At 43.2% G+C, this 27,301-nt stretch overlaps 13 protein-coding genes across 13 annotated transcripts; 7 read left to right on the top strand and 6 right to left on the bottom strand.

The window, feature by feature from the left end:
• Window positions 1-236: 236 nt before the first annotated feature.
• On the top strand, window positions 237-1,858 carry BYT42DRAFT_488454 (uncharacterized protein; the record flags this gene model as incomplete). Its single annotated transcript, XM_051563877.1, has 7 exons — window positions 237-447; window positions 507-785; window positions 859-885; window positions 952-1,105; window positions 1,168-1,275; window positions 1,342-1,536; window positions 1,612-1,858. The coding sequence occupies 7 exons, from the start codon at window positions 237-239 to the stop codon at window positions 1,856-1,858; spliced, it is 1,221 nt and encodes a 406-aa protein (XP_051428751.1).
• Window positions 1,597-2,844, top strand: BYT42DRAFT_35203 (uncharacterized protein). Its single transcript, XM_051563188.1, has 2 exons — window positions 1,597-1,820; window positions 1,880-2,844. Exon 2 carries the CDS (start codon window positions 2,025-2,027, stop codon window positions 2,661-2,663), a length of 639 nt encoding a protein of 212 aa, XP_051428752.1. The 5' UTR covers window positions 1,597-1,820; window positions 1,880-2,024; the 3' UTR covers window positions 2,664-2,844.
• Window positions 2,845-4,282: 1,438 nt separating this feature from the next.
• BYT42DRAFT_553735 (uncharacterized protein) lies at window positions 4,283-6,101 on the bottom strand. Its single transcript, XM_051566521.1, has 8 exons — window positions 5,889-6,101; window positions 5,721-5,827; window positions 5,582-5,668; window positions 5,242-5,516; window positions 4,914-5,187; window positions 4,775-4,837; window positions 4,566-4,719; window positions 4,283-4,492 (listed from the first exon to the last, which is right to left on the bottom strand). The coding sequence occupies exons 1-8, from the start codon at window positions 6,007-6,009 to the stop codon at window positions 4,416-4,418; spliced, it is 1,158 nt and encodes a 385-aa protein (XP_051428753.1). The 5' UTR covers window positions 6,010-6,101; the 3' UTR covers window positions 4,283-4,415.
• A 60-nt stretch (window positions 6,102-6,161) lies between these two features.
• Window positions 6,162-7,315, top strand: BYT42DRAFT_591605 (terpenoid cyclases/protein prenyltransferase alpha-alpha toroid; the record flags this gene model as incomplete). The annotated part of the gene is made up of 4 exons (XM_051570555.1): window positions 6,162-6,498; window positions 6,553-6,902; window positions 6,973-7,071; window positions 7,133-7,315. 4 exons carry the CDS (start codon window positions 6,162-6,164, stop codon window positions 7,313-7,315), a joined length of 969 nt encoding a protein of 322 aa, XP_051428754.1.
• A 260-nt stretch (window positions 7,316-7,575) lies between these two features.
• BYT42DRAFT_591606 (anticodon-binding protein) lies at window positions 7,576-8,520 on the bottom strand (the record flags this gene model as incomplete). The annotated part of the gene is made up of 5 exons (XM_051570556.1): window positions 7,576-7,739; window positions 7,805-7,982; window positions 8,042-8,124; window positions 8,195-8,351; window positions 8,407-8,520. 5 exons carry the CDS (start codon window positions 8,518-8,520, stop codon window positions 7,576-7,578), a joined length of 696 nt encoding a protein of 231 aa, XP_051428755.1.
• A 925-nt stretch (window positions 8,521-9,445) lies between these two features.
• Window positions 9,446-11,149, top strand: BYT42DRAFT_553741 (t-SNARE). The gene is made up of 6 exons (XM_051566522.1): window positions 9,446-9,652; window positions 9,712-9,853; window positions 9,928-10,024; window positions 10,087-10,238; window positions 10,339-10,562; window positions 10,625-11,149. The coding sequence occupies exons 1-6, from the start codon at window positions 9,574-9,576 to the stop codon at window positions 10,795-10,797; spliced, it is 867 nt and encodes a 288-aa protein (XP_051428756.1). The 5' UTR covers window positions 9,446-9,573; the 3' UTR covers window positions 10,798-11,149.
• A 98-nt stretch (window positions 11,150-11,247) lies between these two features.
• Window positions 11,248-13,043, bottom strand: BYT42DRAFT_487161 (uncharacterized protein; the record flags this gene model as incomplete). Its single annotated transcript, XM_051563779.1, has 8 exons — window positions 11,248-11,419; window positions 11,483-11,663; window positions 11,723-11,868; window positions 11,930-12,130; window positions 12,186-12,296; window positions 12,351-12,442; window positions 12,507-12,577; window positions 12,638-13,043. The coding sequence occupies 8 exons, from the start codon at window positions 13,041-13,043 to the stop codon at window positions 11,248-11,250; spliced, it is 1,380 nt and encodes a 459-aa protein (XP_051428757.1).
• Window positions 13,044-15,537: 2,494 nt separating this feature from the next.
• Window positions 15,538-16,994, bottom strand: BYT42DRAFT_553744 (Pyoverdine/dityrosine biosynthesis protein-domain-containing protein). Its single transcript, XM_051566523.1, has one exon. The coding sequence runs from the start codon at window positions 16,958-16,960 to the stop codon at window positions 15,692-15,694; it is 1,269 nt and encodes a 422-aa protein (XP_051428758.1). The 5' UTR covers window positions 16,961-16,994; the 3' UTR covers window positions 15,538-15,691.
• Window positions 16,995-17,324: 330 nt separating this feature from the next.
• On the top strand, window positions 17,325-19,025 carry BYT42DRAFT_553746 (C2H2 type zinc-finger-domain-containing protein). Its single transcript, XM_051566524.1, has 5 exons — window positions 17,325-17,609; window positions 17,671-17,737; window positions 17,802-18,249; window positions 18,321-18,572; window positions 18,704-19,025. The coding sequence occupies exons 1-5, from the start codon at window positions 17,423-17,425 to the stop codon at window positions 18,932-18,934; spliced, it is 1,185 nt and encodes a 394-aa protein (XP_051428759.1). The 5' UTR covers window positions 17,325-17,422; the 3' UTR covers window positions 18,935-19,025.
• Window positions 19,026-19,524: 499 nt separating this feature from the next.
• BYT42DRAFT_609958 (syncephapepsin precursor) lies at window positions 19,525-20,829 on the top strand (the record flags this gene model as incomplete). The annotated part of the gene is made up of 3 exons (XM_051571336.1): window positions 19,525-19,846; window positions 19,919-20,290; window positions 20,354-20,829. 3 exons carry the CDS (start codon window positions 19,525-19,527, stop codon window positions 20,827-20,829), a joined length of 1,170 nt encoding a protein of 389 aa, XP_051428760.1.
• Window positions 20,830-21,321: 492 nt separating this feature from the next.
• BYT42DRAFT_35600 (ras family-domain-containing protein) lies at window positions 21,322-22,608 on the bottom strand. Its single transcript, XM_051563198.1, has 5 exons — window positions 22,405-22,608; window positions 22,246-22,329; window positions 21,995-22,146; window positions 21,675-21,915; window positions 21,322-21,605 (listed from the first exon to the last, which is right to left on the bottom strand). The coding sequence occupies exons 1-5, from the start codon at window positions 22,484-22,486 to the stop codon at window positions 21,472-21,474; spliced, it is 693 nt and encodes a 230-aa protein (XP_051428761.1). The 5' UTR covers window positions 22,487-22,608; the 3' UTR covers window positions 21,322-21,471.
• Window positions 22,609-22,655: 47 nt separating this feature from the next.
• On the top strand, window positions 22,656-25,005 carry BYT42DRAFT_553753 (uncharacterized protein). The gene is made up of 2 exons (XM_051566525.1): window positions 22,656-22,942; window positions 23,000-25,005. The coding sequence occupies exons 1-2, from the start codon at window positions 22,717-22,719 to the stop codon at window positions 24,742-24,744; spliced, it is 1,971 nt and encodes a 656-aa protein (XP_051428762.1). The 5' UTR covers window positions 22,656-22,716; the 3' UTR covers window positions 24,745-25,005.
• A 596-nt stretch (window positions 25,006-25,601) lies between these two features.
• BYT42DRAFT_609961 (uncharacterized protein) lies at window positions 25,602-26,947 on the bottom strand (the record flags this gene model as incomplete). The annotated part of the gene is made up of 6 exons (XM_051571337.1): window positions 25,602-25,931; window positions 26,020-26,130; window positions 26,190-26,314; window positions 26,377-26,518; window positions 26,583-26,782; window positions 26,842-26,947. 6 exons carry the CDS (start codon window positions 26,945-26,947, stop codon window positions 25,602-25,604), a joined length of 1,014 nt encoding a protein of 337 aa, XP_051428763.1.
• Window positions 26,948-27,301: the final 354 nt, after the last annotated feature.

Genomic DNA, 27,301 nt, shown 5'->3' on the forward strand with positions numbered 1-27,301 from the left:
TCCTATAGAAGAAAATAGACAATTAAACTTGAAAAAACCGGTATATATCAGATTTTTATGTGCTCATGACAGAAAAGAGTATTGTGACAAATGCGGATTATTGTCTCCTGAATCCGGCTGTTGAAAGGGCTGCAAATCTGTTTGGGTGAATATGCACTCCGACCGACGCAAAAGTATGGCTTCAGTTTGATCAAAACTGATTTATTTATTTTCCAGGTCGACAGCACATAAATCCCATGGACCAAACTATTGAACGTTGCCCGCTTTGTATTAATGGGAATCTATCCGATACAGACGTCCATGCCGAACAGTACGACAATTGGCTGCAATGCGACGTTTGTTCAACATGGTACCATTCCGAATGTTTAAAAATATCCGCCAAGGAATGCGATAGCATTGAAACCTACCACTGCCCATCATGTACCAAAACTCACGGGCCGACCACCTGTAAGTCTGGAGTGTACGTTACTATTCGAATATTATAACTCTAAACACAACAACAAAAGATAAACCCAAACGACGAAAGTCAAACAGAGACCACATAAAACTGAATTATGCAGATCTCAATGAAGGCAAGACAGGCGACGAGAAGATTTGGGGGAAACTGCTCAATGCCAAAACTTTTGCAACCGACTGCTTTCCTCGTTACAAAGGCGAGGAGGTGACTTTGGATCTACTACGACGAACCGGTATGAAGGAGCCGTTCATCGTGGAGAAAAATGAAGGTCTCGGAATGCAAATGCCGCCAAACGATATCAATGTGTACGATATAGCACATGCTGTTGGTAATTATCGGGAAAATCTTGCCAATATCGTCGCAAATACTGTCTCCATTAAAACAAGCTTGACGATCTGTAGGAGAGAATCATCCTGTAGAAGTCATTGGTAAACTTTTTCGTAGAAAACCTTTGTCCTTGTGACACAGGGCTAAATCAGCATGATTGTATCCAGATGTCGCAACACAGTCGGAGCAACCGGGATGGACCATGGGTCGTTGGGCCGCATATTATCACAGCGCAGAACGTGACAGGATCCGAAACGTGATCAGCTTGGAAATCAGTGGGACCGATTTCGCTGCAAGTATTACCCGACCAAAAATTGTAAGGTAGGCTAATCCACGATGGTTTTGATGTCAGACTGTGTAAGGTTCTGACATCTACCCCACAGAGACCTCGACTGGATTGATCAAGCGTGGCCAAGTGAATTAAAACCGAAAGAATATCCCAAAGTGCAGTTATATTGTCTGATGGGCACAAGAGATTCATATACAGATTTGTAAGTTGCAGTATCACCATTTTCCCATTTCAACATCTTGGTATTGATGAATCTATCCCCCAAAAGCCATATCGATTTCGGAGGAAGCTCGGTGTTTTACCATATCATCAAAGGAAGCAAGACATTCTATTTCATCGAACCATCTTCTCGCAACCTGAAAAAGTATCAAAAATGGACCTCATCTCCAGATCAAACGACCACTTTTTTTGGTGATGAAGTCAAGCAATGTACGGCCGTTCATTTAAAAGCAGGAAACACCATGTAAGCGGCTTGTCATACGTTAGGCTAGTGCAACAAATTTTTAATCAATCCGCGGTGGCTGAATGACTTCTTTAGGATTATTCCTACTGGTTGGATTCATGCCGTTTATACGCCAGAAGATGCTATTGTCATTGGAGGCAACTTTCTCCATGGTCTCAATATACCCGTCCAGCTGCGGATAGATGAGATTGAAAAGGCGACCAATGTTCCATCCAAATTTCGCTTCCCTTTCTTCAAGACGTTGAACTGGTACGCTGCTGCTAAATATTGTGAGATTTTAAAAGGTAATTCTCGGTCACGGTATGCTTTCACTTTTGTATAGCAATGAATTTACTAATAAAAGATTTAACTTAGAACGACCGGTTCAGTTGTCGCTAAACGAACTGCAGGGGATCTTGAAACTTGCTCACTGGCTCGGAAATGATATAGCTAAAATCACGAATACGGATAGCCAATCCTCGGCGGAAGAACGCAAATCCTTACGAGCCATGATTCCACTGCCTTTCGAGAAAGCGCGCGATTTACCGGTGCATCTTATTACCAGCATTGACACCATCATCACCGAGAAATATCCACCCACACCTGCGGCAAAACCGGAAGTGGAACCTCCGACAAAAACTACATTGAAGGTGAAATTGAAAGTAGGCAGTAACAAAAGCACGGAACCTCAAGAGAAACAAAAACTGGTGAATACCAAGAAAACAGACCATCCAAAGATTACACTCAAACTGAGCGCCAAGAAGGTCGAAGAGGATCGTATAAGCGATGATGAATATGTCGCCGAAGAGGCAGACGCGGATGAATATATGGAGGATGACGATGCCATTGACGCGGTAGAGGATATACCGTTGGACAGTGATGACGATGATTATGAAGAAGCGAAACCATCCGCATCTCGGAAAAGAAGAAATAATCGAAAACCCGCTTCAAGAAGCCGCGTAAAGGAAACCTATACGGCACCTGCATACGATTCTGCGAGTAGCAGTGAAGATGACCTGGGTACGTCCAAGAAGATCAAACGAACGCCGTCAAGGCCGTCCTTATCCAGCCTTGCCGCAAGTAAAAAGGCCACGAGTACGACGGCCAGACAGCGCTTGTTAGAACGCATCCAGAATTTTAGAAAATAAAAAAGCAACTATATTCACATGGCATTGCTTATTTGAAACGTCGAACAGCCTATCAACGGCTAGCCCCATATTGGCTGTTGGTGGACTTGCAATAGGGGGTAATCTGAAGCTACGATGTCAGATAACGGATCCATTTTATAAAATAAATGTATCGTGTCTTGAAGAAAAGTACATGGTAATGGATGGGGTCAAGGTACTAAAAAAAATACCCAAGAGAACAAAGCAGTACAGTACAACAAAAGGAAAAAACTGGCAAAAGGTGTGGATTCGTGTGTGATAATGATGAGTTGAAAATGGTATTTGTAAACAAAGGTTCACTTGATGCGCAAGATAATAATACTGGTATGTATGAGGGGGTTTCCTATGAAAAGTCGTGATGTAGAACCATCTGTATCAGTTGGCTGGACATGGAATGCCCCAGACCTTGATCGCAATAGTATTTCAAGACCTCCTTCAACTGTTCCTTGGCTTTCGCTCTTCTCATATCTTGCTCTGAAAAGCTGTCGCTGTCTTCCATGGAATCAATTTCATTTTCGGCTTGATCACTCGGATATCCTGATAAGCTTTCAGTATGTTGTGTCGCTGACGGTCGTCTGTATCCGTCTTCGGACTCTCTTGGTATCATGTATTGCTCCCGTTCGTTGTCTCCATTCGTTCGATTCGTCAAAGAATTATTACTATGAGAATGGGATTGTTCTTCGGTTGTGTCCGCTTGGAGACTGGAAACACTGGTAGTTCGTGTTTCCCACTCGGTCGAGTGGTCTAGGGTGGGAAGTGCCACCGGAGCCGCGCTCGAAGATGCCGAATCGACTGAAAATACGGACTGGTAACTCTCTAATTCCGATCGAAACCGTTGATCGTCGCAGGATACTTCACATTCTTGCTGATGCAGTTTCAATGCTGCTGGATTAATCTTGTAACCCGACTGACTGTCATTTTCGTCAATGTATCTTCGTTTAAACTTGGCAAGCCAAGTGTTCGAGGCTTTGAATTCTTCGCCACCACCTGTACTGTAAGTCTGTGCACATTGTTTTGCTTTTTCTTGTAGCATTTGATCGGTAATTATGGTATGTTGCTGCTCTTGTTGCAACCACAATATTAAAGCATTCTCAATGATAGGATAGCGTGCACTCCGTTGCCGCAATCGCTTCGCAGCTGCGTCTTTGGGATCCACAGATAACCACAGATCCTTTCGTTTTACGATCTGAACGAGAAGTCATGACCCAATGAAGAGACCCACCATTGAACAAAAAGAAGGTCAAAAGAAAAATGCAAGAGGCATAATTAATCACATGAGACAGGTTGATGCAAGGTTCTAAAGGGGAACTAACTTTGGCAATGGTGGTTCTTTTGCATCCGTATTTCCTCGCTAATGCTTCTTGTGTGATTTTCGGATCATGTTCATATTCTTGACAAATGCATCGCTTGGTCTCAGCCGATAAGCTCGTGCGACTTTTGCTGACAAAGGTAGGAAGGTTCGAGCTATTGGTGGTCGGCTTGCGGTTTGTTACGCGAAACACATGGATACTGCCATTCTTCCGTTGTATTGCACTCATTATTCGCAGATTTAACCAGGTAATTCTCGTGCAACAGTGATAAAGAGATCTTTTTTTTTTCTTATGCAAACGAAGAGGAAAAAAAATGCAAAAAGCTGGCATAACAAATTCAGCTTGTGGGACGTCATCAATTGAGGGCTCCGCGCTGTAATCCGTGAATTGTATTTTTTTTTTTTTGGCTTCTCTGGGTCAGAAATTATGAAGACGCTTTGGAGGATCGTGGTTTCTTTTTCCGCTGTTCGTCTTGTTCCCAATAAATTTGTTCCTCTTTACCTACAGCAATGTTTTTAAGTTCAAGCACCACCAGTCTCATATTTGTAGTCATGGAATGGTTTCGAGAACATACCGGATATCACCCTCACATTGATGTGTTGTGCTGCAGTAGAAGGGTCCACTTCTTTTCCTGTGGCATCATTTCCGTGTTCCTGGATAACTTTATGCTGCTCATAATAAGATGCCAGTGTCTGTGCGTCTTCTGAGCTCTCTAGTCGTGCGTGAACCTATAGAGCAAATGTCAGTGGTTTCCGCTTATCAAATATATCAACAGGGTCATACCGAAGGGACGCCTTTTTTGTAATTGAGAAATGCAACCGAGACCCCTGCCTGTTCTAATAATTGCTATACATTGTCGCAATGAAATCAACCATTAGACAAACATAGGCATCACCAGACGAACTAAAAAAGAGGTCCATACTTTGACGACTGTTTTTGAGCTCTTCACATGGACATTGGTAACCAGTACAATGACTCCTTTCTGGAACGCTGGTGCAGCTTCGCCGGGATTCTCGTTTACTTTTTGCTTTTTATTCGCTTGCACGGCCGAGCGATCATCCGCGTCAACCGCTCTTTTGTTGGATGTGGCAGGAACTGTTTGTGTTTCTTTATACTCGGACCAAAGTTTTTGGATATCGGCCTTTCGTTCTTTCTGATGTCGAAGGTATTGCGCCTTGAAATCATTCCACTTATTTCTGCATAGTGCATTAGATTGAAGCGGAAAACAACGTCCGGTACAGGATACTTACTTTGACATGACACGCAAGTTCAATTTGTCGATTTGTTCTTTGTCGGCTGGATCCAAATCCTCATCTATGGCCTCGGAATCCACGTTGTATCGGTTCAATAAGCGAACTGCTTTGTCAACGTTGGCCTGGTCGTCGAATTCAACAAAGCAATAGCCCCAAAATCGAGTATTGCCAACTTTATCTGCTGGATAACGAACAAACGAGATGTGACCGATCCATTTGCGCAAGAGTTCCCGGATATTCTGCTCTTGATCATAAGGTTTCTGTAAACCTTCCTGTAACATCATCAAGTACTTGAATCAATAAACCATAGAAACTCAATGGATCGACAGCATCCTACCACGTAGATAGACCAATCATCCAATTCCTCCTTTTTATTGGGTACAAAGGGCTTGATTCTCCGAATACTTGATTTGTCACTGCTCAACTAGTGATATTTCAGCCCATTGGTTCTATCACCCAAATCTTGGTCCACTTACCTCCAGCTTATTCAGTGAATACTTCTCGGCAGCAGATTTTATTTCCTCAGCAGTAACGTCCAACGCTTTGAATTTTTTGAGCGATTGAAGACTCGTAAAAGGAACGTCTACCAAAAGATTCATAAGCACAATGTTCAAAAGGGCCCATGTCACGTTCAATGCTCGTACATCCATTCACGTCCGCCGCGATTTTAGCTTGCATAATCTTATCCCACAATAAATTGGCATCGCTAAAGTATGTCTCTAGCACTTGGCTTAATTTGTGCTCTCGGTCTTCTTCGGTGGCCATGGCTCGTATATGTCTTAAGAAAAAAGAGAAGAGAGCATAAACCGCAGTGACTGTCAGGCGAATTTTATGCTTTAAATCAGCGGATGCCCTGTGCCACCAGCTGTTGCTTGTTTGCCATACCCAACCGCTTGTCAATTCTTACTCGTCTCGCCATGGCATCTGATGCACCTCAAGAGCTCCTCATTCCTCTTCACGTAAAATATATTCAGTCGTTGGACACCCGGCAGGAAGACCTGGAATACTGGCTCACCGAACATTTGCGACTGAACGGTGTTTACTGGGGGTTAACTGCACTGGATCTCATGAACCATATTGATGCTCTGTCAAGGGACGAGATCGTCAAGTACATTAGCAGCCAACAGCATCCTAATGGCGGTTTTGGCGGCCATGTAAACCACGACCCGCATCTTCTCTACACTCTTTCGGCCATTCAGGTCCTAATTATGCTCGATGCCATTGATACCATTGATGTCGACAAAGTTGTACAATGTAAGCATTTCACCTTTCGAAAGTCTGATGTAATGGACTTATTCTGGTGAATAGATATTGCAAGTAAACAAAATGAAGACGGTTCTTTCCGAGGCGACGACTGGGGCGAAGTCGATTCACGGTTTTCGTACATAGCTCTGTCGGCCCTTTCTTTGCTGAAACGGCTGGATGCGATTGATGTCAATAAAACCGTGGAGTGGATTTTACGGTGCAAGAACTATGATGGAGGTTTCGGGAATCAACCGGGAGGCGAATCGCATGCAGGTCAAATTTTCTGCTGTGTAGCAGCTTTGGCTATTGCCGACGCCCTTCATCATGTGGACGCTGATCTTCTCGGTTGGTGGTTATGCGAGCGTCAACTCAAATGCGGTGGTTTGAATGGTCGCCCTGAAAAATTGGAAGACGTAAGTATGCATACTGTGGTGACCTTGCACTTTATTCATTTTGCTGACTCTCGTACGCTACTGCTGCTAGGTATGCTACTCTTGGTGGGTTATGTCAGCTTTGTCGATCCTTGATCGGATACACTGGATTGACAAGGACAAGTTGGCCAGTTTTATTCTCTCTGCACAAGTGAGTCTTTCTATGCCAAAGCGTAGTAATCGCGCATACTGAAAGCATATCATTGTTGTAGGATCCTGAAAATGGGGGTATTTCTGATCGTCGAGGTGATATGGTGGATGTCTTTCACACTGTCTTTGGAGTGGCAGGTTTATCTCTTTTGGGCTATCCCGGTCTTAAGCCTGTGAACCCTGTTTATTGTATGCCAACTTATGTAATTGATCGTCTCGGTATTCAACAGAAATACCATCGCTAATGGGTAATTGTAAAGAAAATACCAAAAACTTCCCAAACTTGTTAATTCAAATAGACACCCAAGACTTTCATGTGCAATTCTGCAGCAAAACATCCTTCATCGCGACTGTGGTAAAATTTGATATCTTGATATTTTTGTCCATGACACGGTGGATTGATTGTAAGCATGAATAATGAATCTCTATAAACCGGATACGATTTCAAAAAGGAATGCAGAGGAAATATATTTACAGTATGTCAAACCAATAAAAGATGACAAGGTTAAAGGAAGAAGCGCTTGCGGCTTGTTTCCATATCGGGTTTGAACACCCATTCATATTCACCGTTACGAGAATAAATGCCCTTCTGAAGCGATCTCAATTTCAGAGTGAATCTAGGACCCAGTTCCTGCAATCCAACTCGTTCTGTATCCCTGAACACGTAACCTGAATAGATAATATGAATAAGACTGGACAAGGCGAGAAAAAAAAAAACGGAAAAGAAAACTTACGATGACGACGGACAAAGATGAAATCACGTTGATTATGAAAGGTGACTACCTGTCTACCTTGAAATTCGGGAAGCTGGGGAAACAATGCTTGGAACATACGGCCAACTGTATGACCAAGTCTGGTATTGAAGTTATTGAGGATAATTTCGGGATTATGAGCAGTAACAGCACCGTGATTCTACATATTCGCTCAGTAACAAATTTCTCGGAAAAGCTATCGCCAAGGTCGAAACTTACTGCAATACGTTTGCCTGGAGTATAACTGGTAAGCTTGAAGTATGCTGTGGGACCGTCAGGTAAATGGATCAGCGTAATTGCATCTAGCCACCATCGAACAACCACAGATCAGAATAATGTTTCATAAGGAATTTTCACCCTTCCAATACTTACTGGGCACCTTGCGATCCTCGTTCACAATTAACAGATCAGTGAACTCCTTCGCTTTTGCCTGCTTGATGACATGCCGTAATTCGTGATTGGATCCACGTTTCGCGTACTGAGCATTAGGAAGCATGGTGACTAATTCAGCGCAGAACTCATAAGAAGCCTACAATGTAATTAGCCAAATATGCCCTGATCAAGCTATCAGTTGAATGACATACCATGGTGCAATTCTTGCTTGTGGTGATCACGATCTTGGGAGCTTTGCCGCTGAAATAGCTGGCCAATTCGTCCAAAGCTTCATCTTGAGCAACTTCGTCGTCATTGTCCACCATAGTTTCATCAGCTTCTCTGGTATTATCGAGCGTTTTTGGTACATTTTCTTGAAGACGTTTCTAAAAAGGATCCAAAAGGGAAAATTGAGCAAGATCTGGCTGTGAATACGAACCGATCGGGAGTGCCTTACCTCTTTCAGCTCGGGATTCTTTTCTTCCTCTTTGGCAAGAGCCTTTCGCTTCTGAGATTTGAGCTTTTGCTTTTCAAGCTTCTGCTTTTGATAAAGCTTCTCACGCTTATGCTTGTTCTTCAGTTCGGAAGGACGAATCGGTGGTGCCATGGTTCAAAAAAGTCAAATTGAAATAGTCGTTGATACACAAAAAAGAACTATGCGTCAAAAAACAACAAGAAAAATTGTAATTCCATACCGAGTCACGCACTGATCGGAGTCCTGGTTTTTCCGAAAAGAATGTCACTCCAGATCGAAAATCATTTCGTTGCTGCGCCAACGACAGGGAAAAGAAGCGGAGAATGATAGAGCAGCACCTCAGGGCTCTTTTTTCAGAGTATTTGAAAGTGAACACTTCGTTATCTTTTTTTTTACCTTGAGTTATTGCACTAAATACATCCATTTGCTGCCTGTTAAATAATAAGATGTAGTCCGACGGGAATGAGCAGACAATTTGTACAAACGCTCAGTGCAGCGTGTGCGGGTTCAAGCGTTCAAAACGCGCATCTGTTTATTGTAGAAAGAGCAAAGTAGTGCTTTGTGAGGCACTAGTTTATTATTGTCACTGCTGCCATTTCATTGATGATGTCCGGTTTAATTAACTTGAAGTTATGTTTTTATGCTTTTATTTCTCAATCTTCACTTTGAAAAGTGTGCTATGGATTACTTCAACGATGCCCTGATAGATTTGAATGTTCAGCGCAGGTTGCAAGTAACCCGGCAGCAGGTGTGGGGTGAGTGAATTACGACATTTCTGAAATTATTTCCGACGAAATTCGGTTTGAAAAAAATCGGATTGAAACTCCACTGTACCCAAATTGAAACGAATGACCGCACATCATCATCCAATTTCCCTTTATCTTTTTTTTTGTCCTCATAAGTAATGTCATTCAACGACTTGGAGCAAGGTTTCGGTGCTTCTGGCAGTCCGAGAAATGCTCGACTGGGAGGAGGCTCTGAAGGTATGATATCAGGATACACTCGACGACGGGAAGCAATGACACTCATGAGTAACTGTTAGACGATGACGACAGAGAATACAAAACTTTAACACAGCGAGTTTCCCAACAAGTGTTCCATATTAACGGAAATATCTCAAGTATTGAACGACTGGTCGGATTCCTTGGAGGACCACGAGACACAGCCGACATTCGCAGCAAATTGTAAAGTGTCACCAAATATTCTCACCGGTCGAGCGAATGCATCACTGACACTTGTTTTTTTTAATTTTTGTTAGACACGATGTAACGGAAGCGACGAGAGAACTCATTAAGGATTCCACCAGTGATATCAAGAATTTGGCACAATATCAATCCTTGGATAGTCGAAAAGCGGTACGCACTAAGGAAAAAGAATGGATTTTGGGCTCGTAGTCACTCAACCTTTATCCCTTTAGCGACAACGGAAACTAGAACAACAGAAGCTATCAAAGGACTTTCAAAAGGTCTTGGCAGACTTTCAAAAGGTTCAACGGTTATCGGCAAGCAAGCAACGAGAATACGTCGACAAAGCAAAAGCCACGGCGGCAAAACTACAGAACCAAGCTGCGTAAGTAGAATTGGTAGTACTCTCAATATGGGGAGACTCGAGCGCTGTTCTTCGTTTATTTTTTGAGCCGTGATTGACAGAGATTTCTTGTTTGTTTCAGGGTTGACGAAGAGTTGGAACGCGAACAACAAGAGGAATCACCGTTTGTCGATGACACACAAAGAAGGATTCAGCTTCAAGCTCTGGATAACGAAATTCAATATAATGAAGTATTGATCTCCGAAAGAGAAGGAGAAATTCAAGGCATTGAGCAGGGTATCACGGAGCTCAACGAAATCTTCCGTGATCTTGGCATGTTGGTCAACGAACAAGAAAGCGGCATTCGTAAGTCATGTCCGACGCAACCAAAAGTTACACGAGCTGACTTTTCTTTTCCCACTTTTTAGAAAGCATTTATGGCAATGTGCTCAACATTGCTCAGAATACCCGACAAGCTGCGGATGAACTTACTGTAGCCAACCGTCACCAGAAGAACGCGAGAAAGAATATGTGCTGTTTGCTTCTTATTGTAGCCGTAGTGGCATGTGTTCTAGCCCTCATCATTGTTGTTGCCAAGTAACTGCATGGTACCAAATTTATCAGCACCTCTTGTAGAGTGGATTTGTTTCCGACAAATTTGATCAAAGTTAAACTAATTTTAATGTATCTATCCCCAATATCATATTGTATTCAATTTCTGTGTACAGATTCTTTCTCCTCGTGGTTTATTATTTACCATGTTCAGCTGCGTGTCGTCTTGCACTGTTTGATTGGGTTTATGACATTCATGGAACAACAAACTCATCCCTGCTGGCAGTCCAACAAACGGCCACTGCAATGTCAAACTTTAGCTTGTTGTGTAATTGGATGATGTATCGGCAAATATGGCTGTATGGCAAAGCAAGATGATATTGTTGAAATAAAATAAAACGGTTTACTCATATGTTACATAGCTCTCTAAATTGCCACTTCTATTATTTAGATATTATCTATCCACTGATAACCTTCCCTGAACGCTTCTTCAACGAAATTATTTTCTTTCAAGTTTCTCCACCTCGTTGGCAGCCACTTCTTTGAGAATTTGAGAAGAGAACTTTCTGTTGGCATCTCGGTCAGAAAGTCGGAGATCTTCGTCAACATCACTTTCTTCATCATCCACGCCGGTCAATAACGGATCATTCTCGTAGGTCGGAAGAAGATACCTTCACGTGGGGTTAAAAAGTCAGTAGAATGATAATTATGAGAACTAAATTGATATCCCTTACTTTGGATCTTTCCAGAATTCCGCATCCATCGGCACAAACTTGCCAACGCAACCTTCTTTCTCTAAATGAGGAGCAAGCAGACTAAAGTCATCCACGGTGGTTCCGCAAGAGAAGCATTGGTTCAGCGAAGACTGGTGACGAATATAATTGATCAACACAATGATTTTGTAGAAATCAAGATCTATGGGTCCGAGATATTAGATGTGATCATCATTTCTTTCACCCGAATTGTGCACCCACCTTTTTCTTTGCGAATCTTATCCAGGTCAAAGGAATGGGATTCTCGCATATGGTTTAGAGCCTCTTCTGGCGATGGGAACATCTGATTATCAAATAAGCACATCGTAGACTGGGATTCTTCCTCCTTCCAATCTGCCCACGATCTACTCAGTCAAATTAACACGTTAGATGACCGACACCACCAGTAAACGGTACTGATCCACTTACTCGTCCTCACGTTCGTCATCACTTTCGTAGTTGTCATGTTCGAGGTTTTCCCAGTTTTTACCAGGTTCACGATAGTTGATGACATAGAAGCGATCATACTGGCGATTCTTGGGCGCAATTTTGAAATGCTTCTTCTTGCGCATATGTTTTCGTAACACAGCAGGGCTGGTGAATGTCTTTTCACAGTAAAGGCATTGCAATCTATCGCGATTGAGTGAATATTTCATTTGGTGAAGCAAGGCTACGAATCACTTACTTTGATAAATGTGATTCCAGTATACCCAGAAACTCACTGACGTTCACAAGATTGTCGGGTAGACCAATGTTAAAGTTATGCTCGGAAAACATGTGTTTAAATAGCACAGTTCTAAAATTCGACGTCAGCACAACGTTGTACATCGATGGCAATATTGACTAGTACCTGTTATCGCAAACAATCTTGCAAAAGAGACACTTTCTGGGGAGCTTGGAATCGGTCTCACGCTCTCGTTGCTGAATTTCTAATATTTCATCCTATGGGGAACGATGGTCAAACAACGAGATCAGGAAACAAAAATCATACCCGTCCATTGCTCACCAGCTTGTTCTTTTGCATTTCTTCTCGAATTTTTTTGTCAAGCTCGCAGTGCGCGGGATCAATGATATAAACTATTGAATCAACAGCGTCAGACCATAGGCTCATCATGTCATGCCTTTTGATCCGCGTACCATTATCTTCATTGGGGCATTTGGAAGCGAAGGTTGCCAAAGGTTGTTGTCGAAGCTCAGTCGCCCAACGAGCCAAATAAGAGTCCAATGCCATATACATGTGGTGCAGGTTCTTGAACACGATGTTATGCTCGTCTTTTATGTGCTTGATCAACGCGGTAGTATCGACGATGGGCGCGACCAAGTCGCAGTTGTCAAAAGGACAGTTGATGACAATGTTGGTATGGTACGGCGGCACAGGCATATCGACAGGATCAGGACGGTCGTCTTCTTCTTCGTCTTCGCTAGTAGAGTCGTCATCGTCAGGAAGGTGATATGGATTGGTTCGTTGGCTTAGATTAGCTTCTAAATAACTGTCCTTTGGCACACTACTGCCAAGTTTCTCGTTCTTATGCTTTTCGTTCATCGATTTAGGTTTAACGTGGGCGGCACCAGTTTGCTTGGATTTTCTACGTTCATTGTGTTTAGAACCATGGCTTCCGTTCTTGGTTGGAACCGTATGCCACTCTCCGTCAGCCATTATGTGAGCACTTGAAGAGACACACGCCACAAGCGAAATCTTGCCAGAAGTTTCAGCTTCTTCTGGATCACATGACTCTGTGTGACAAATTTTTGAACTCAGATTTCTTTTGATAGATCTAAAATAGAAGTCGCCCTACTTAAAATTGGAAGTCGCTATTTATTTATAAAGTCATAATGAAACCCTTCCCCATTCCATAAACAATATTGTGCTTACGCCCTTAACAAAGTGCACAAAGATCTCCCTCATACGAGTCTTGGAAGGACATTTTGTATTCATGCCAGTCATCAAGTGGTTAGACACAGCAGCCTAAAAAGTGTCTATGCTGCCCCGCCATGATATTTAGCAAATCACCAATCCTTGGTGCGATCCAAATCCAAAATTGCAAGCAACAACGCAGCCAGGAACTTGAAAAAACGACAAAACAACAGCAATAAAAAAATAAACTTACATGTTTTGCGGAGCCGCGGATGAGGGTTAGATTGTCAAATAAGGTCAGATAAAAAAAAATTTACATTCATGCAAGCGCGCGCGGGTCGGCGATAGTCTAGCATCTCCCAGTTCAGCCGATCATAGAATTTTGCTTGCCTAGTATTTTTTTACAGATTTCTTTACTGGCGTAGCCCTTCTCTTTTTAAGAGGCTGCCATTTCTGCCTTTTTGATAGGTACCATTTCCGCATTTGCTAGCCTATCTTTTCAACGTTTTTGTTTGCTAGTCTATCTGGCAGAAACCATGGAAAGATTTGTGCATATGTACATGCACTACAGGGGTTGACGCTATGTTAAGGCCGTCTGTCATTAGCCAAGACGTCTAATAATATCTTTCCTTGGAAACATCTGCATTCGTGTAGGGGTTCGAGGACAGTCCAGCCAAATACTGATGCCAGTCTTGCATCGGCCCCCTACACGCAAGAATAAAAGTGATAGACTACCGGACGGAAATGATGGGCTAGAATCGATCTCGATTTCGCATATCTGCATAATTTTTTTCAGAGTTCGGTAAAGCGCCTATTCCAAGATTAAGGTTCTTTTCAGTAAAGAAAAACTGCCGCCTTCTTCGATAAAGTCTATAAGCCGTTTTGGTGACGTACTTTCTTATATCCGTTGGACAACATAGGAAAAACCTCGATGTGACTCTTTAAGATTCTTATCAAGAATCAATTCTGGCGACGTACTGTGATACATTGGTCAGCTATACACCCGGTGCTCGACGAATACTCCCATAAATTACTCGGTTTTCAGAGCAGACAAACACGTTAGAATGCGGATCCGATGTTAACTTTATTTTGGTAGCTAGTGTTACATGTGTTACTTGAACAGAGAATGTGAACGCACTGTGGTGGCGTTGTGACAGGGAGATTTATGATCGACGAACAGCTCAAGCACGGCTTTGCATCGGTCCCACATGCAAAGTCTATATAGGGTGCATAAGAAAAATGATGTATCAGCCTCAGCCTCAGCCTCGCACGCATGTACAACTGTCTTTGATGGCTTTTGCATACATTGCACAATTTTATCTCTTGCGAAGAGGCGGCACCTGACACATTTCCCAATGATAAACGATGATAGCCTTGCATTGACCCCTTGTACACATGTATAAACGTGTTTCTGGTCGGATTCAAATAGCGTAACAAAGGCAATGGAAGATGGCCATGGCAACATATCAAAGGGGATAGGATAGACCCAGTAACGGATATGATAGTCTAACAGAAGAGGTGACCGACTGACGATGAAAATGTTAGACTTCAGAGTCTTCGCAAGAAGGCACAAACCTTCTTGTTGCTAATCCTGGGTCGATTCTGAAACGCCAGGCTGCACTGTGCCTTAACGATTTTTGCTCCGGGTCATAGGCAAGGCTGGATCGTGTCGATTACAAATGTCATTATAGGAGGGGAGCCACTGTCATGAGTATGTCGCATTCATTTCATGTAGCGCAGCTGAGCTCGCATCATGCTGCATCGTTTCACAATCTGTGTTCGAAAACTTTTCATTGTTTTTTGTCTCGGTTTTGACAGGCACAAACATAAGGACGGTCAAAATTTGAATACTATATGGCATGTTGATGGTTGCGATTTTGATGAGAGTCTTTAAAGGTTCTTGGGCTGGCAAACTGATAAAGTAAAAGACGACTGTAATATCATTGAATGGTATGCCCTGGATATTTCCGAAGAGGGTCGAATGTCCAACGCCTCCTTACATGCCCAATTTGGAAAGATCCTTGCACACAACGAAAAATGGGCGGGAATCTAACTTTATTTTCTGATATATTCGCATTTGTGCAACGCTTATGCAAGAGAGAAGAAAAAAAAAAAGAGATGATTTTTTGCCAAGTCAATACGACTTTGCAGGACGCTCGAAAAAAATATGAGAAATGAAAGCAGTATAATACTTCTTTATTGCATTTAATTTCAGTAGAATCGAAGCATATAGTATTTTTACCGAACAAAAGTTTCCTATTCTAACACAAAGTACCTTGAGAAAGGCTTTATTGCTATGATACATCTTCATAACCTTAACAAAAGCATGCATAGATCTAAGCAATTAAAAGCTTTTGATTCGATATCTGACGATATCCCCAAGGACGCCCGTGTATGGGGTGGTTATACAGTTCAAGCTGGCCTTCGTTCACCAGTTCATCAGCAACTGTACGCCGGACAAATAATTGTCTTCCATCCTTCAAGTCGATTGCCACTGAATGCCAAGGTGTACTGCCTCCACGATTGGGAGCAACATTGATAGGGAATTTGGGACCGCTGCTGTCATAGCCATGGATCGAGAACCGTACGTGATTCGGATAACATGCTTCCACCAGCTGCGAAAAGGCTACATTACGGGCAATCATTTCTTTGGCAATGAGGCGGCACTCCTTCTTGATTTTCGATTTACTCATCTCTGGCGGCCACACCCGATCGTCGGCTAGATACCGAACAAATCCGACCATGACGACATCGTTACTTGGAGTCACCGAGCAGTAAGACTTCATCAGCCGACTCCTTTGCCGATCATGCACCGACTGCGTACCATTTTCGGTCAGGTTGTTGGCAAAATGCTCATCAAGATTACTGAAACGTAGAGTATTCAACTGATGTTCTCCGTGAATGTGCGTTTTCAAAAACTCGGTATATTTGGTAACCAATTCGTCATCCACACCGACAAGATCGGCAAACACCCGCCCGTCAGATACGATGGTAAGCTGAGCTCCCTTTGGATAATACTGCGAGACTTCGGAACAAAATGCGTGGAGCTTCTTCAGCGCAATCTCCTCGGCACGATCAGGTAGGGTGCCCAGAACCTTCAACTGCGCATTTGGTGACTTGCAGGGGAACGCAGGCAGTACCGCCAATATTGGTTCATTCTTGCATACATAATGATGCATCTGTCGAGCCATAACATGGGCGCCCTCGGTCCAGTATTTATCATCGCTTGATGGTGTAAAATGATACCGAATACTATCATCAAAATGCTGCAGCGCACGTGTAACAACATTGATGCAGCGCAATGCTGTAGGACATTTGATCTGTTCAAACAGAAACGCATATTTTTGATCGTGAAGGACTTGAAGCTCGGCCGTGATATCGTTCACTTGGTTCGACTCCGCCTGGATAGCTCCAATGTGTTTGCTTCGAAAGGTTTGCTTGAGCATTTTAAACCACTTCTTTCCTTTAATGAGCATATCCAATGGTACGATTTTACGCTGCAAAGCTGGATACGATAGAAACTCCTTCTTGTAGTCACTGTTGAGTGACGCATCAGTGTCCTTCATATGCTGTTTGTCAGTTTGGTTGGGTTCGAGATAATTCATAATGTGTGTGATAATGGTATAAAGAAGAAAGAGCCTCAATTTTTTTCAGGAAACATTTCAAAAGATGTTGTTTATATACTCGTGTGTGAATTTTAATTTCCTGCATCTCACATGGATAGCAAAATGAATTCATCGACAACTGATATATCGCATGATACGAAACGCTCTTTATTCATGAAGTGGATATTTTAACGGTGTCACACTACTGTGTGTCAGCTCCTGTGATAATTTGAATTTGATCATCATCAAAGTGTTCTATCACTCTGTGCTCGCTGCTGTATGAATTACTGCATTTGACGGCTCAAATCACATCCAAGCACCCCGCCATTTTTGAACTCCGCTCACGGCTCACCATTATTGTGACTGCCGTTCGGATTTTGGGACGCCTTTTCTTCTGGCGCAGCTTTTTTTTTCTTTTTAAGCAAAGATCATTCATCCCTCGATTAAAAAAAAAAGGTTATCATGAGTGATCAAGAAGCTGCGGTTCCTTCTTCTGGATTGTATACCTGTATATCATGTCAAGTTGCATTTCAGTCGGCTGATAGTCAGAGACTTCATTATCGATCTGATTGGCATCGTTACAATTTGAAGCGTAAAGTGGCGAATTTGCCACCGATCAGCAACGAACAGTTTCAGTTGAAAGTCAATGGTAAGATTCGATCAGAGTTACAGTCGGTAATCCCTTTAGGCCAACTCAAAATTTGTTACAGCAAAGCAGGAAGCCGAGACTCGAGTTACGGAGACTCAACAGTTCAAGGGCTACTGTGACGTTTGCAGGTAAAAAGATCACCTTGCCTTATATAGACTCTCAAGCAAACAGCGGCTCATGTGAAACTCATAGAAAATCCTTTGCCACCGAGAATACTTACAACAATCATGTGCAATCGAAGAAACATAAAGAAATGGAGGCCAAAAATGCCAATCGTGTCAAGGCACCTGCAGCAAAAGAAAAGGAAAAAATCGAGCGAGAAAGCCCGATCGATCTTACAATTACTGATGAAACCACTGAAGAAGAAATGTTGGCGAAAATCGATGAAAAAATCAAGTCGGCAAAACGCTTGGAAGAAACCGATTGTCTTTTCTGTACTCATAAAGCCGAAACATTCGAGGATAACATGACCCATATGACGACCACACACAGCTTTTTTATACCCGATATTGAGTTCTTGGTCGATTTACGAGGATTGGTGCGATATCTAGGCGAAAAAATCAGTGTCGGTAACCTGTGTTTATACTGTAACGGCAAAGGTCGAGGATTACGGTCGCTTGAAGCTGTTCGGGCCCATATGGTAAGACGAAAACGCGTATCTTGGATTTTTTTGAATGTCTTTTGCTGAATCACAGGTTGCATCATTCGTAGATTGACAAGGGACACTGCAAGATTGCGTATGAAGAAGATGACGATGCGGCTGAACTAGTCGACTTTTACGATTTCTCTTCGTCCTACCCGCAATTGGATGGCGAGGAAGTGGATGCGGATGCCGATTTGAGTGCATTAACACAATCCTTGCAACTGGCAGATGACGAGATGTCCCTGGTACTCCCAAGTGGTGCGATCGTGGGGCACCGCGCGCTCAAGCGTTACTATGATCAGAGCTTGAAACCCGAAGAGGTATGTCTGCCCTTATACAGATGCATAATGGTTGTGTTACGACACATGCAAATGGGCAATTTTTGAGTTCAATTGGATAATGCGGGATTATTTTTTTTGCTGATCGTATTTGTACTTTGTCATCTTTTTAGACGCGAGACTCTGTATTAATTAACAAGCTGATTGGCCAGTACTCAGAATCTAATGTCTATCAATCCCTTCGATCGTCGGGCAACAGACGCCTATTGATTACGGACGGGCGTAAGGCTAATGTGCGACATACCGAAGCGTTCAAGGATGCTCGCGTTCACGATGAGTACCGAACACGGGTGGGAATTCAGTCCAACAAGCTGCAAAAATACTTTAGAATACAGATCATCTAGAATAGTCGACCGTTACAAAAATATATATCATTATTTTCATGCATTATGCTTTATTCATTCTCGGAAAAACTGTTGCATTAAACATATTGAGCCAAAAGTGCCAAAGTAAGCTTGCAGTGTCACCTTGGACACATACGAAAATCAAAAGGGAGAGACAAATGACGCTTGAAGATCACGGTGTTGCCTTCCTTTATAGGGGAATACAGACAATTTTGGTCAGAAATTATCTGGTTACAACAATCACGCTCTTTACATATTCTCATACTTTATTCGCTACTTCCGGAGCTTTATCTTGTTCTTGTGCTACCGTCTTGTACCAGCGGGAATGCATGGATCGGTGATTTACGGCTTCAGTCATCCTCATTTCGAAAGCCCTCGTCACTCTTTATGGCAAAAATCTATTGAAATGGGATGCTGACGCCATTTGCAGTGAATGTGAAATGTTCTCAGGCGGAGAGGAACTTGGTGCCTGAATATCGAACGCCTATCAAATATATAAAGGCTCTCGTTAGCTCACGGCAAGAACCTTCAATCAATTAACCATTGGTTAAACTCCTTCTTCTTTCAATTCTCATTTCTCAACCTTTAGTATGGTAAAACTCTCGTTGTATGCTTGTGCCGTCGCGGCCATGGCCATGGTTTCCACCGCTGCCCCTGTCGAAAACACGGCACCCGTAGTGCGCATGGATCTTCAGAGAAACCCTGATTTCCATGCCAACGCTACCTATGCTGTAATCAAGGCCCAGAGAAAGTACGCCAAGTACACTATCCAAACAAAGAGCATCAAACCTGGTAGCGTGTCAATGACGGATTACTTGTATGACGTGGAATATTACGGCGTCGTGAAGGTCGGCACGCCTCCTCAATCGTTGAAACTTGATTTCGACACTGGTTCATCGGATATGTGGTTCGGTAAGCTGGGGACTTGATTTCACGTCAGAGATCGACGACGACTGAGATTGACCATGTCGCACTGTTTTGTAGCTTCAACATTGTGCAGCACGTGCAGCTCCACGCAGACCAAATTCGATCCTTCGAAATCGAGCACTTATCAGCAAGATGGTCGTCCCTGGTCTATTTCCTACGGCGATGGTTCGACCGCCAGTGGTGTGATTGGCTATGACGTTGTGGACTTGGGTGGCCTCAAGATTAATAAGCAGGCGATCGAACTTGCCAAGAAGGAGTCGGCCGCCTTTCAGAGTGATCCAATTGACGGCTTGCTGGGTCTTGGCTTTGATTCAATTGCCGCCTATTCAGACATCAAGACGCCAATGTCGAACCTCATTAGCCAGGGAGTAGTGAGCCAGCCTGTATTTGGCGTGTTCTTGGGCAAGCAATCTCAAGGCGGTGGCGGAGGTAAGGACAAAGTCAATTATTTTGATTGAATGTGATTTATAACTTACGAGTTGTATTGCATAGAATACGTGTTCGGAGGCTACAATGAAGCTCACATTGGCGGTGCTCTGACTACAGTGAGTGTCGACAAGTCTCAAGGTTTCTGGGGTATCACTGTCGACGGCCTAAGTTCAGGCAACAGAAAAGTGGCCGGTGCATTCCATGGTATTCTTGACACCGGTACCACGCTCATGATCTTCACGGACTCGATGGCTCGCCAAGTAGCTTCTCTGTACGGCGCTCGCGACAACCGAGACGGCACGTTCACCATCAGCTGTGACACTGCCTCCTTGCCACCTCTGGTATTGACGATTGGCGGCACTAAGTTCACCATTCCTTCTTCCGATCTTATTTACGCTAAATTCCAAGGTCAATGCATTGCAGGCTTCAGTTACGCAGGTTTACCTTTTGCAATTTTGGGCGACGTCTTTTTGAAGAATCATTATGTTATCTTTAACCAGAAAGTACCCAATGTTCAGATCGCGCCAGTAAAATACTAATGCGCTAGTTACTACGCCTTGAGTAGCAAGGAATACGATCAATAAATATTATATAATCTCAATGGTATTATGCTAAAGATGATCTGTTTGTTGTATTTTCAGTGAAATTTTTCTTCAGTTTTACTTTTTGGCAACCACATTGCTACTGAACTTTCGGAAATACAGACTGCTTTCCCCGCAAGCTAAGCTACGCAAAACAAATAGAATAGGTAGGAATGTACTATTCGACAATTGGAAATTGCGAAACCGAAACTTTTTGTATAATGACAGTGTACAAGATGTCTCACGACAACAGCCGTCGCTACGTTGCGAACGGGACCATGTTTGCAGTTGGGGCGTCATCTTGATTCAAACAGGTCTACGCGAATTTTGACTTTAGATTGGATGGGTGTCCCCTTTAACGATGTAACTTCAGATTTCCAGAATTCAACGTGCAAATCAGACAGCGATAACCGTTTATATTTATGCTCTGTTGCAAACACAATTCCGTTCAGGGACAATATACACAGCTGGAAATAAACAGAGTGCTGACGATAGGGCAGAAAAAAATCATGGAAGTATTTTTATGCTTTGGTCAGCAATATTTACTTGTTAGAGCAAACGAGGGTATGCGATAGAGCATAGGTTGGGGGTATAAATCATTCAACAAGCACATCCTCCCGACGCTGATGTTGATGAAGGTTGGGTTATATCCAATCGACCATTCGTGCCTGGGCCACGCATATTACTTGTATTTCTTCCGGATGACAGCAAGTATTCCACGGGAACTTTTTGAGCTAGAGCAAAAGAGAAAAAGCGCGTGGTGAGTGACTGATAACAGTAATCAAAATCAAGTTCCTAATTACCGATGGCTGTAAAGACGGCGTCGACATTTTCTGCCGATTTGGCACTTGTTTCGAAAAATATCAAGCCTGCTTCCTCTGCATATGCCTGTGCATCTTCTGTGAGAACTTGTCTTTCTACATCGCTCTCTGCATCGTGTTCTTGCACAAGATCAAGTTTATTGCCGACCAAAGCGATCACAATGTCCGGGTTGGCTTGGCGTTGTAACTCTTTCACCCATGATTTAGCCTTCTCCAGCGTAGACTAAGTTTGTACGTCATTAGCGTTCTTTTTTGCATATTTCTTTGTTTTTTTTTTTTTTTTTTTTTTATAATCCACTCACCGCTTTGGTGATATCGTATACAACCACAGCCGCCTGAGCATTGCGATAATACATTGGAGCAAGCGAATGGAAACGTTCTTGGCCGGCAGTATCCCAGATTTCTAATTTGATAGATCGATTGTTGACAAAGCACTTTTGAGTCAAAAATGCGGCTTCAAAACAGGCAGTAAGAAGAAAGAGAGCCGTTAGAATAATGTATCAAAAAAAAAAAAAAAAGCATGGTGACAGACGGCGCGTAACAGTTTGCCTACCTCCAATAGTGGGTTCCCGATTTTCCTGATATTCACGATTAACGAAGCGTAGCACCAAGCTCGATTTCCCGACAGCGGATTCACCTGTTGTTGAAGACTATAAGCACGTCGTTGTCACATTGCAATGGTTAATTCCTGTCAAGTTTTCAATCTACAAACCTAACAGCACGAGCTTCACTTGGATCGCTTTGCCAGCGGTGGCGGAGGAAATGACACCAATGGGTTCAGTTTCAGATGACATGAACAAGTATATGAACGACCGGGAAGAGGTGGAAAAGTATATAAAAAAAAGGAGACAGAAGCGGGTACGGAGAAGGGGAGCCAAAAAAAAAAAAACCTGAGTATGCTAAATATGTCGACTGGTTGTGCTGCGTCCACAAAAATAATTTCCACGTGCTCGCTTAAAATTTACCTCTGTGTTTTTCTCAGCTTACGGATTTGTTACGCGCGGTTTATGCATCTACTACATCCATGGCCCAAGCTCAAATATTTAAAGCTACCTACTCTGGAGTCCCCGTATATGAAATGCAATGCAATGGCATTGCTGTCATGAGACGACGCTCCGATTCCTATCTAAATGCCACGCAGATCCTAAAAGTGGCCGAATTCGATAAACCACAGCGAACCCGCATTTTGGAACGAGAAGTACAGACTGGCGAACACGAAAAAGTTCAAGGCGGCTACGGAAAATACCAAGGTAACGTGTTCACTTTCTCCATGGCAATGGCGCAGTACTGACTTCCCAGTTGTATAGGAACGTGGGTCCCCTTTGAACGAGGCGTTGCGTTGGCAGAACAGTACCATGTTGACCATTTACTGAAACCCATGTTTGACTTTGTCAAAGGCGACACCAGCCCACCTATTGCACCCAAACATGTGACGGCAGCGTCTACACGGCCACGCAAAGTACGCGAACCACGTGAAGCACGAGAAACACGACGCAAAAAGCCCAAACGATACGACGACGAGTTTTCAGAGAATTCTTCCCAGTACAGTGAAGTCGCGGACAACGATATCCCGATGGTAACAACCACTCGGAATTCGGCCTCTCCTTCCACTTTGTATCGGTCGATGACGGCTGGAGATACAATGATGGTTGACGATATGGGAACGCCGCATACGTCCCATGGACGACGAAAAAAACGGTCTAGATTATATATGGATGAAGTTGAAGTGGACGACGCGATGGGTGATGAACTCGAGAATCGCGAACCGTATGCACAGAAACTGCTTCAACATTTCGTAGCTGATGATCCTGACGTTCCGAGTCTGTTACTTCATCCACCGCGTGATCTCGACGTGAACGTTATCATTGATGATGAAGGACACACCAGTCTTCACTGGGCCGCCGCCATGGGACGGTTGAAGGTCGTTAAACTGTTGATTCATCACGGCGCGGACATCTACCGTGTCAACTACAAAGGGCAAACAGCACTGATGCGCAGCGTCTTGTTTACCAATAACTTTGATATCAAATCGTTTCATCAATTGCTGGAGATGCTGCAAAGAACCATTTTCAATATCGACAAGAAAGATCAAACCGTGTTTCACCACGTCGCGGCCACCGCAAGTTGGAAGGGCAAAGTGCATGCTTCCCGTTATTATATGGAATGTCTGATTGAGAAATTGGCGTATAACCGATCGGAACTTATTTCCATACTCAACGTCCAGGATGTGTACGGTGACACGGCCCTCACCATCGCAGCGCGGATTGGCAACAAGAAGCTTGTGCGTCTACTGATGGACGCGGGTGCCAGTACAGAGATTGCCAATGAAGAAGGAATGACTTCCCAAGATTATCTTGCCGAAAGCGAACGAACGAGACCTTTTCGTGATGCAGTATCGCCCAAAACGGCATCCAGCAACGAACACGCCACACGGGCACGTCTCCGTCAGCGCGTTGAATCCATGTTTAAGCAGATGCTTGCCAATGACCGCTCAACACCGGCGGTATCCCAGCTTTTCGACAGCTTTGCCGGCAGTTATGAACGCGATTTGACGCAGAAGGAAACACTTGTGAAGGAAAAGAAAACCGAGCTGGATCTCAACCGAAAACGTTTAGCAAGCACCCACCATATGCTGGACCATATTCAATTCGATCCCTCCTCACTCACCAAATCCAATGCAGAAGCTGATCATCTTGAGCTCCGTCTACGTAAATTAACGCACGAGCATCAAAGATTAAAATTGTCACATATGATTGACTCGGAAGAAAAGAACGCAAAAATGAGTGGCGGGGATGGACCTAAACCGGAAAATGACGCGGCAAAAAAGCAGCAATTGATCGACGACGTCGTCAAACTTGGACAAACACTGAAGACTCTGCAAGAGAACCGGCAACAACTTGTGAAGGACATTATGAAAATGAAAGCACAAACGCCCGGAAAACGGTATCAAGAATACAAACGGTTGATATCCATGTGTTGTAACGTGGCATATGAAAATGTGGACGTCATGCTATCTCCCTTACTGGCGTCTTTTGATGAAAGTGCCGCGTAAACGCCCTAAGATTGTTTTTCCGAGGCGCCCATGGCTCGGTTTGTGATGCTTTATGTTTGTAATTATCCAGAAAGTAAGATTCTATGATTTTCAGCCATCTAATCTAATCGATCAAAAGATCATTAGATATCTTGTATTCTACATGATAGAACTTTTTCCCGGTTGTCGATGCTGTTAACCATCTCTGACGACCCATATCATTTCGGTTTGCGTTCTGTTGGACACAAGCTACACTTTTTTTTCTTTTTAATAAACTGTGATAACCTAACTCTTCTTTCGATTAAAATGATGCTGTGGCCATTTGGTTACTTCAGTACCTGTGAAATAATTGCTTTGCTGGCATCATAATAATAGCGACTAGGCCCGAAAATTTATCGTAGAGACACCCAAACTTCTTTCATCTTCACTTTAGATTGATTGCTGTAGATGATATATTTCTTTGCTTCGGAAAGCGTATCGGGGAACCCTCATCGAAGAAGTTTACCCGACAGTCACTGACTTTGAAAACAGCACGGTTGATTTGATCAACCGCAAGATGTCCCTTCCTCTTTTCTGAAATAAATCTAATCCGCCATGGCAGACTCTTTGACCTTCGATGCCTGGAGCATTGTGGGGTTGATGGTTACGTTTCTGTCAACGACTGCCAAATACCTTGCCGTAGCTATCCTTGCCCCGATCACCATCGCCGTCATCGTCGACATTGTCGTCTACATATATCGACATGCGAAACAGCCCAGTCGAGCTCATCAAAAAGTTAAACATGCCTAGTTATCTCTCTGTACATACGAATAAAAAAAAAAGGGTACCGTGAACATTGATATTGATTGTCTATTGCTGAATTCTAACTCTCTATGCTATTAAAGGATTTTATACAAATGGACCTGTCGGATCTCTTCCAACTCATCTTCGTGGATGTCCTGGAACCAGCCTGCTTCGTAATTCAACTTGACCTCTTTTACCCATCCCTTCAACAACTTTTGCGATAAGCCTGCTTCTTTTAGCTGCTCTTGCAGTGAAGGCAGTGTCACTAATAAAAGCCCGGGCTTTTTCATTGTCTCTGTTCGGATATACTTCCAAATTTTTTGTTGGGTGCTGAGATCGTTGAAAAATTGGAAAACGTTGTTCATCACCACAATATCGGCCTGCTGCAACAGTTCCGGAACTTGTTGTATATCCTTGGAAACCACCTATGATACATCCATTGCATGAGAATACCATACCATATAAAATAAAATAACCATCATAAATCATACATCATAAATGGGAGAAACATACCTCAATACGGTCGTCCATCTTGTATTTTTTAGCCATATCTCGCTGCAAGTTACAGAACCAATCATTGATCTCGACGCCAATAAGTTTCTTGGCTGCCGTAAATAAATAGCCCTAAAAAAAAGCTTCCCATTTAGCATCGTACCATGCGGATGAAGGAGCATATCACTTACGGTATACAAAACAGCACCCAGTCGAGATCCCACATCAACAATGACCTTGCCCTTTGTCTTATCGGCTAAAGCCACCTGGTACAGGAACTGCAACTGCAATACCGAGGCAGAATGCGAAATGAAATCTATGGTGATCAAATAGGTCAACCTTTTCATGCTATCATTATATGTCGTTTTAAATGCGTACTCAAAGGCGCCACGTTACGTGATTGACAATCCAGACAATAATTGCGGGAAAGTTTGCCTTCGTCGCAAATTTCGTCAACATCTTCTTCTGAGAATAAGAAACCATCGACATGGACAGTATTTTTCTCAGTGAAATCTTTAAACTGTAAGCCATTGGCATCAATAACCCGTGTGCATATTTTCCATAGAGGTGTAAATTTGTCTTACTTCTTCGCTGTCGGGTATCATGGTTTTTTCCTCGGGCGCTTCAGCGGAAAGAGGCAGTTTGGTACGCAACTCCTTGATGATACGGCCTAAACGGACCATCTTGAGATCGTTGACAGGTTGGAAGCTACCGTCATGATCTTCCATTTCGATATCCTCGGCATTATCGTCACCATGGTGATGCAACTGACCATGATACTCGTCTACATCAATCAATATAAGTAAAAAGGTCGGTCAACTCAACGTCAATCCCGAGACAGACCTAAAGCCGATCGTACAAAGGCATCAAAGTCATGAAATTCATTCTCGTTGATTTGTGAAAGAAGGTTGATGAAAGCCTCTTTAGAAGGTTCTGCTACGGTTGCCATGACGCTCAGCTACAGTTTTCGCTGTGAAACGATCAAATACCAAAACGAAAAATCGCGGAGGCTCGACTCTGAATTTGGCGCATTGACGGTGGCTTGCAGCCTTTATCGTTGCAAATTAAAAGAGCCAATCAAAGGGGATTTAAAAGCCCAGGAAAAAAAAGAGCTAAAAAGATTTGTGCTGGCCGTAGCTTAGCTGCATGAAATTCGTTGGGGAGTTGGGTTACGCTGCAAATTTTGTGGCGTTGCTTAGCAAGGGTATAAGTATTCATAGGGAGAGGGCCATTTAAAACTATCAAAGAAGTATGTACATTAAAACTACATCCAACCAGACTCCCCTAGGGCTTCTTGTGAATA

Source organism: Radiomyces spectabilis (genome assembly GCF_025331425.1).
Source record: "Radiomyces spectabilis strain NRRL 2753 chromosome Unknown BYT42scaffold_1, whole genome shotgun sequence".
NCBI lineage: Eukaryota > Fungi > Mucoromycota > Mucoromycetes > Mucorales > Radiomycetaceae > Radiomyces > Radiomyces spectabilis.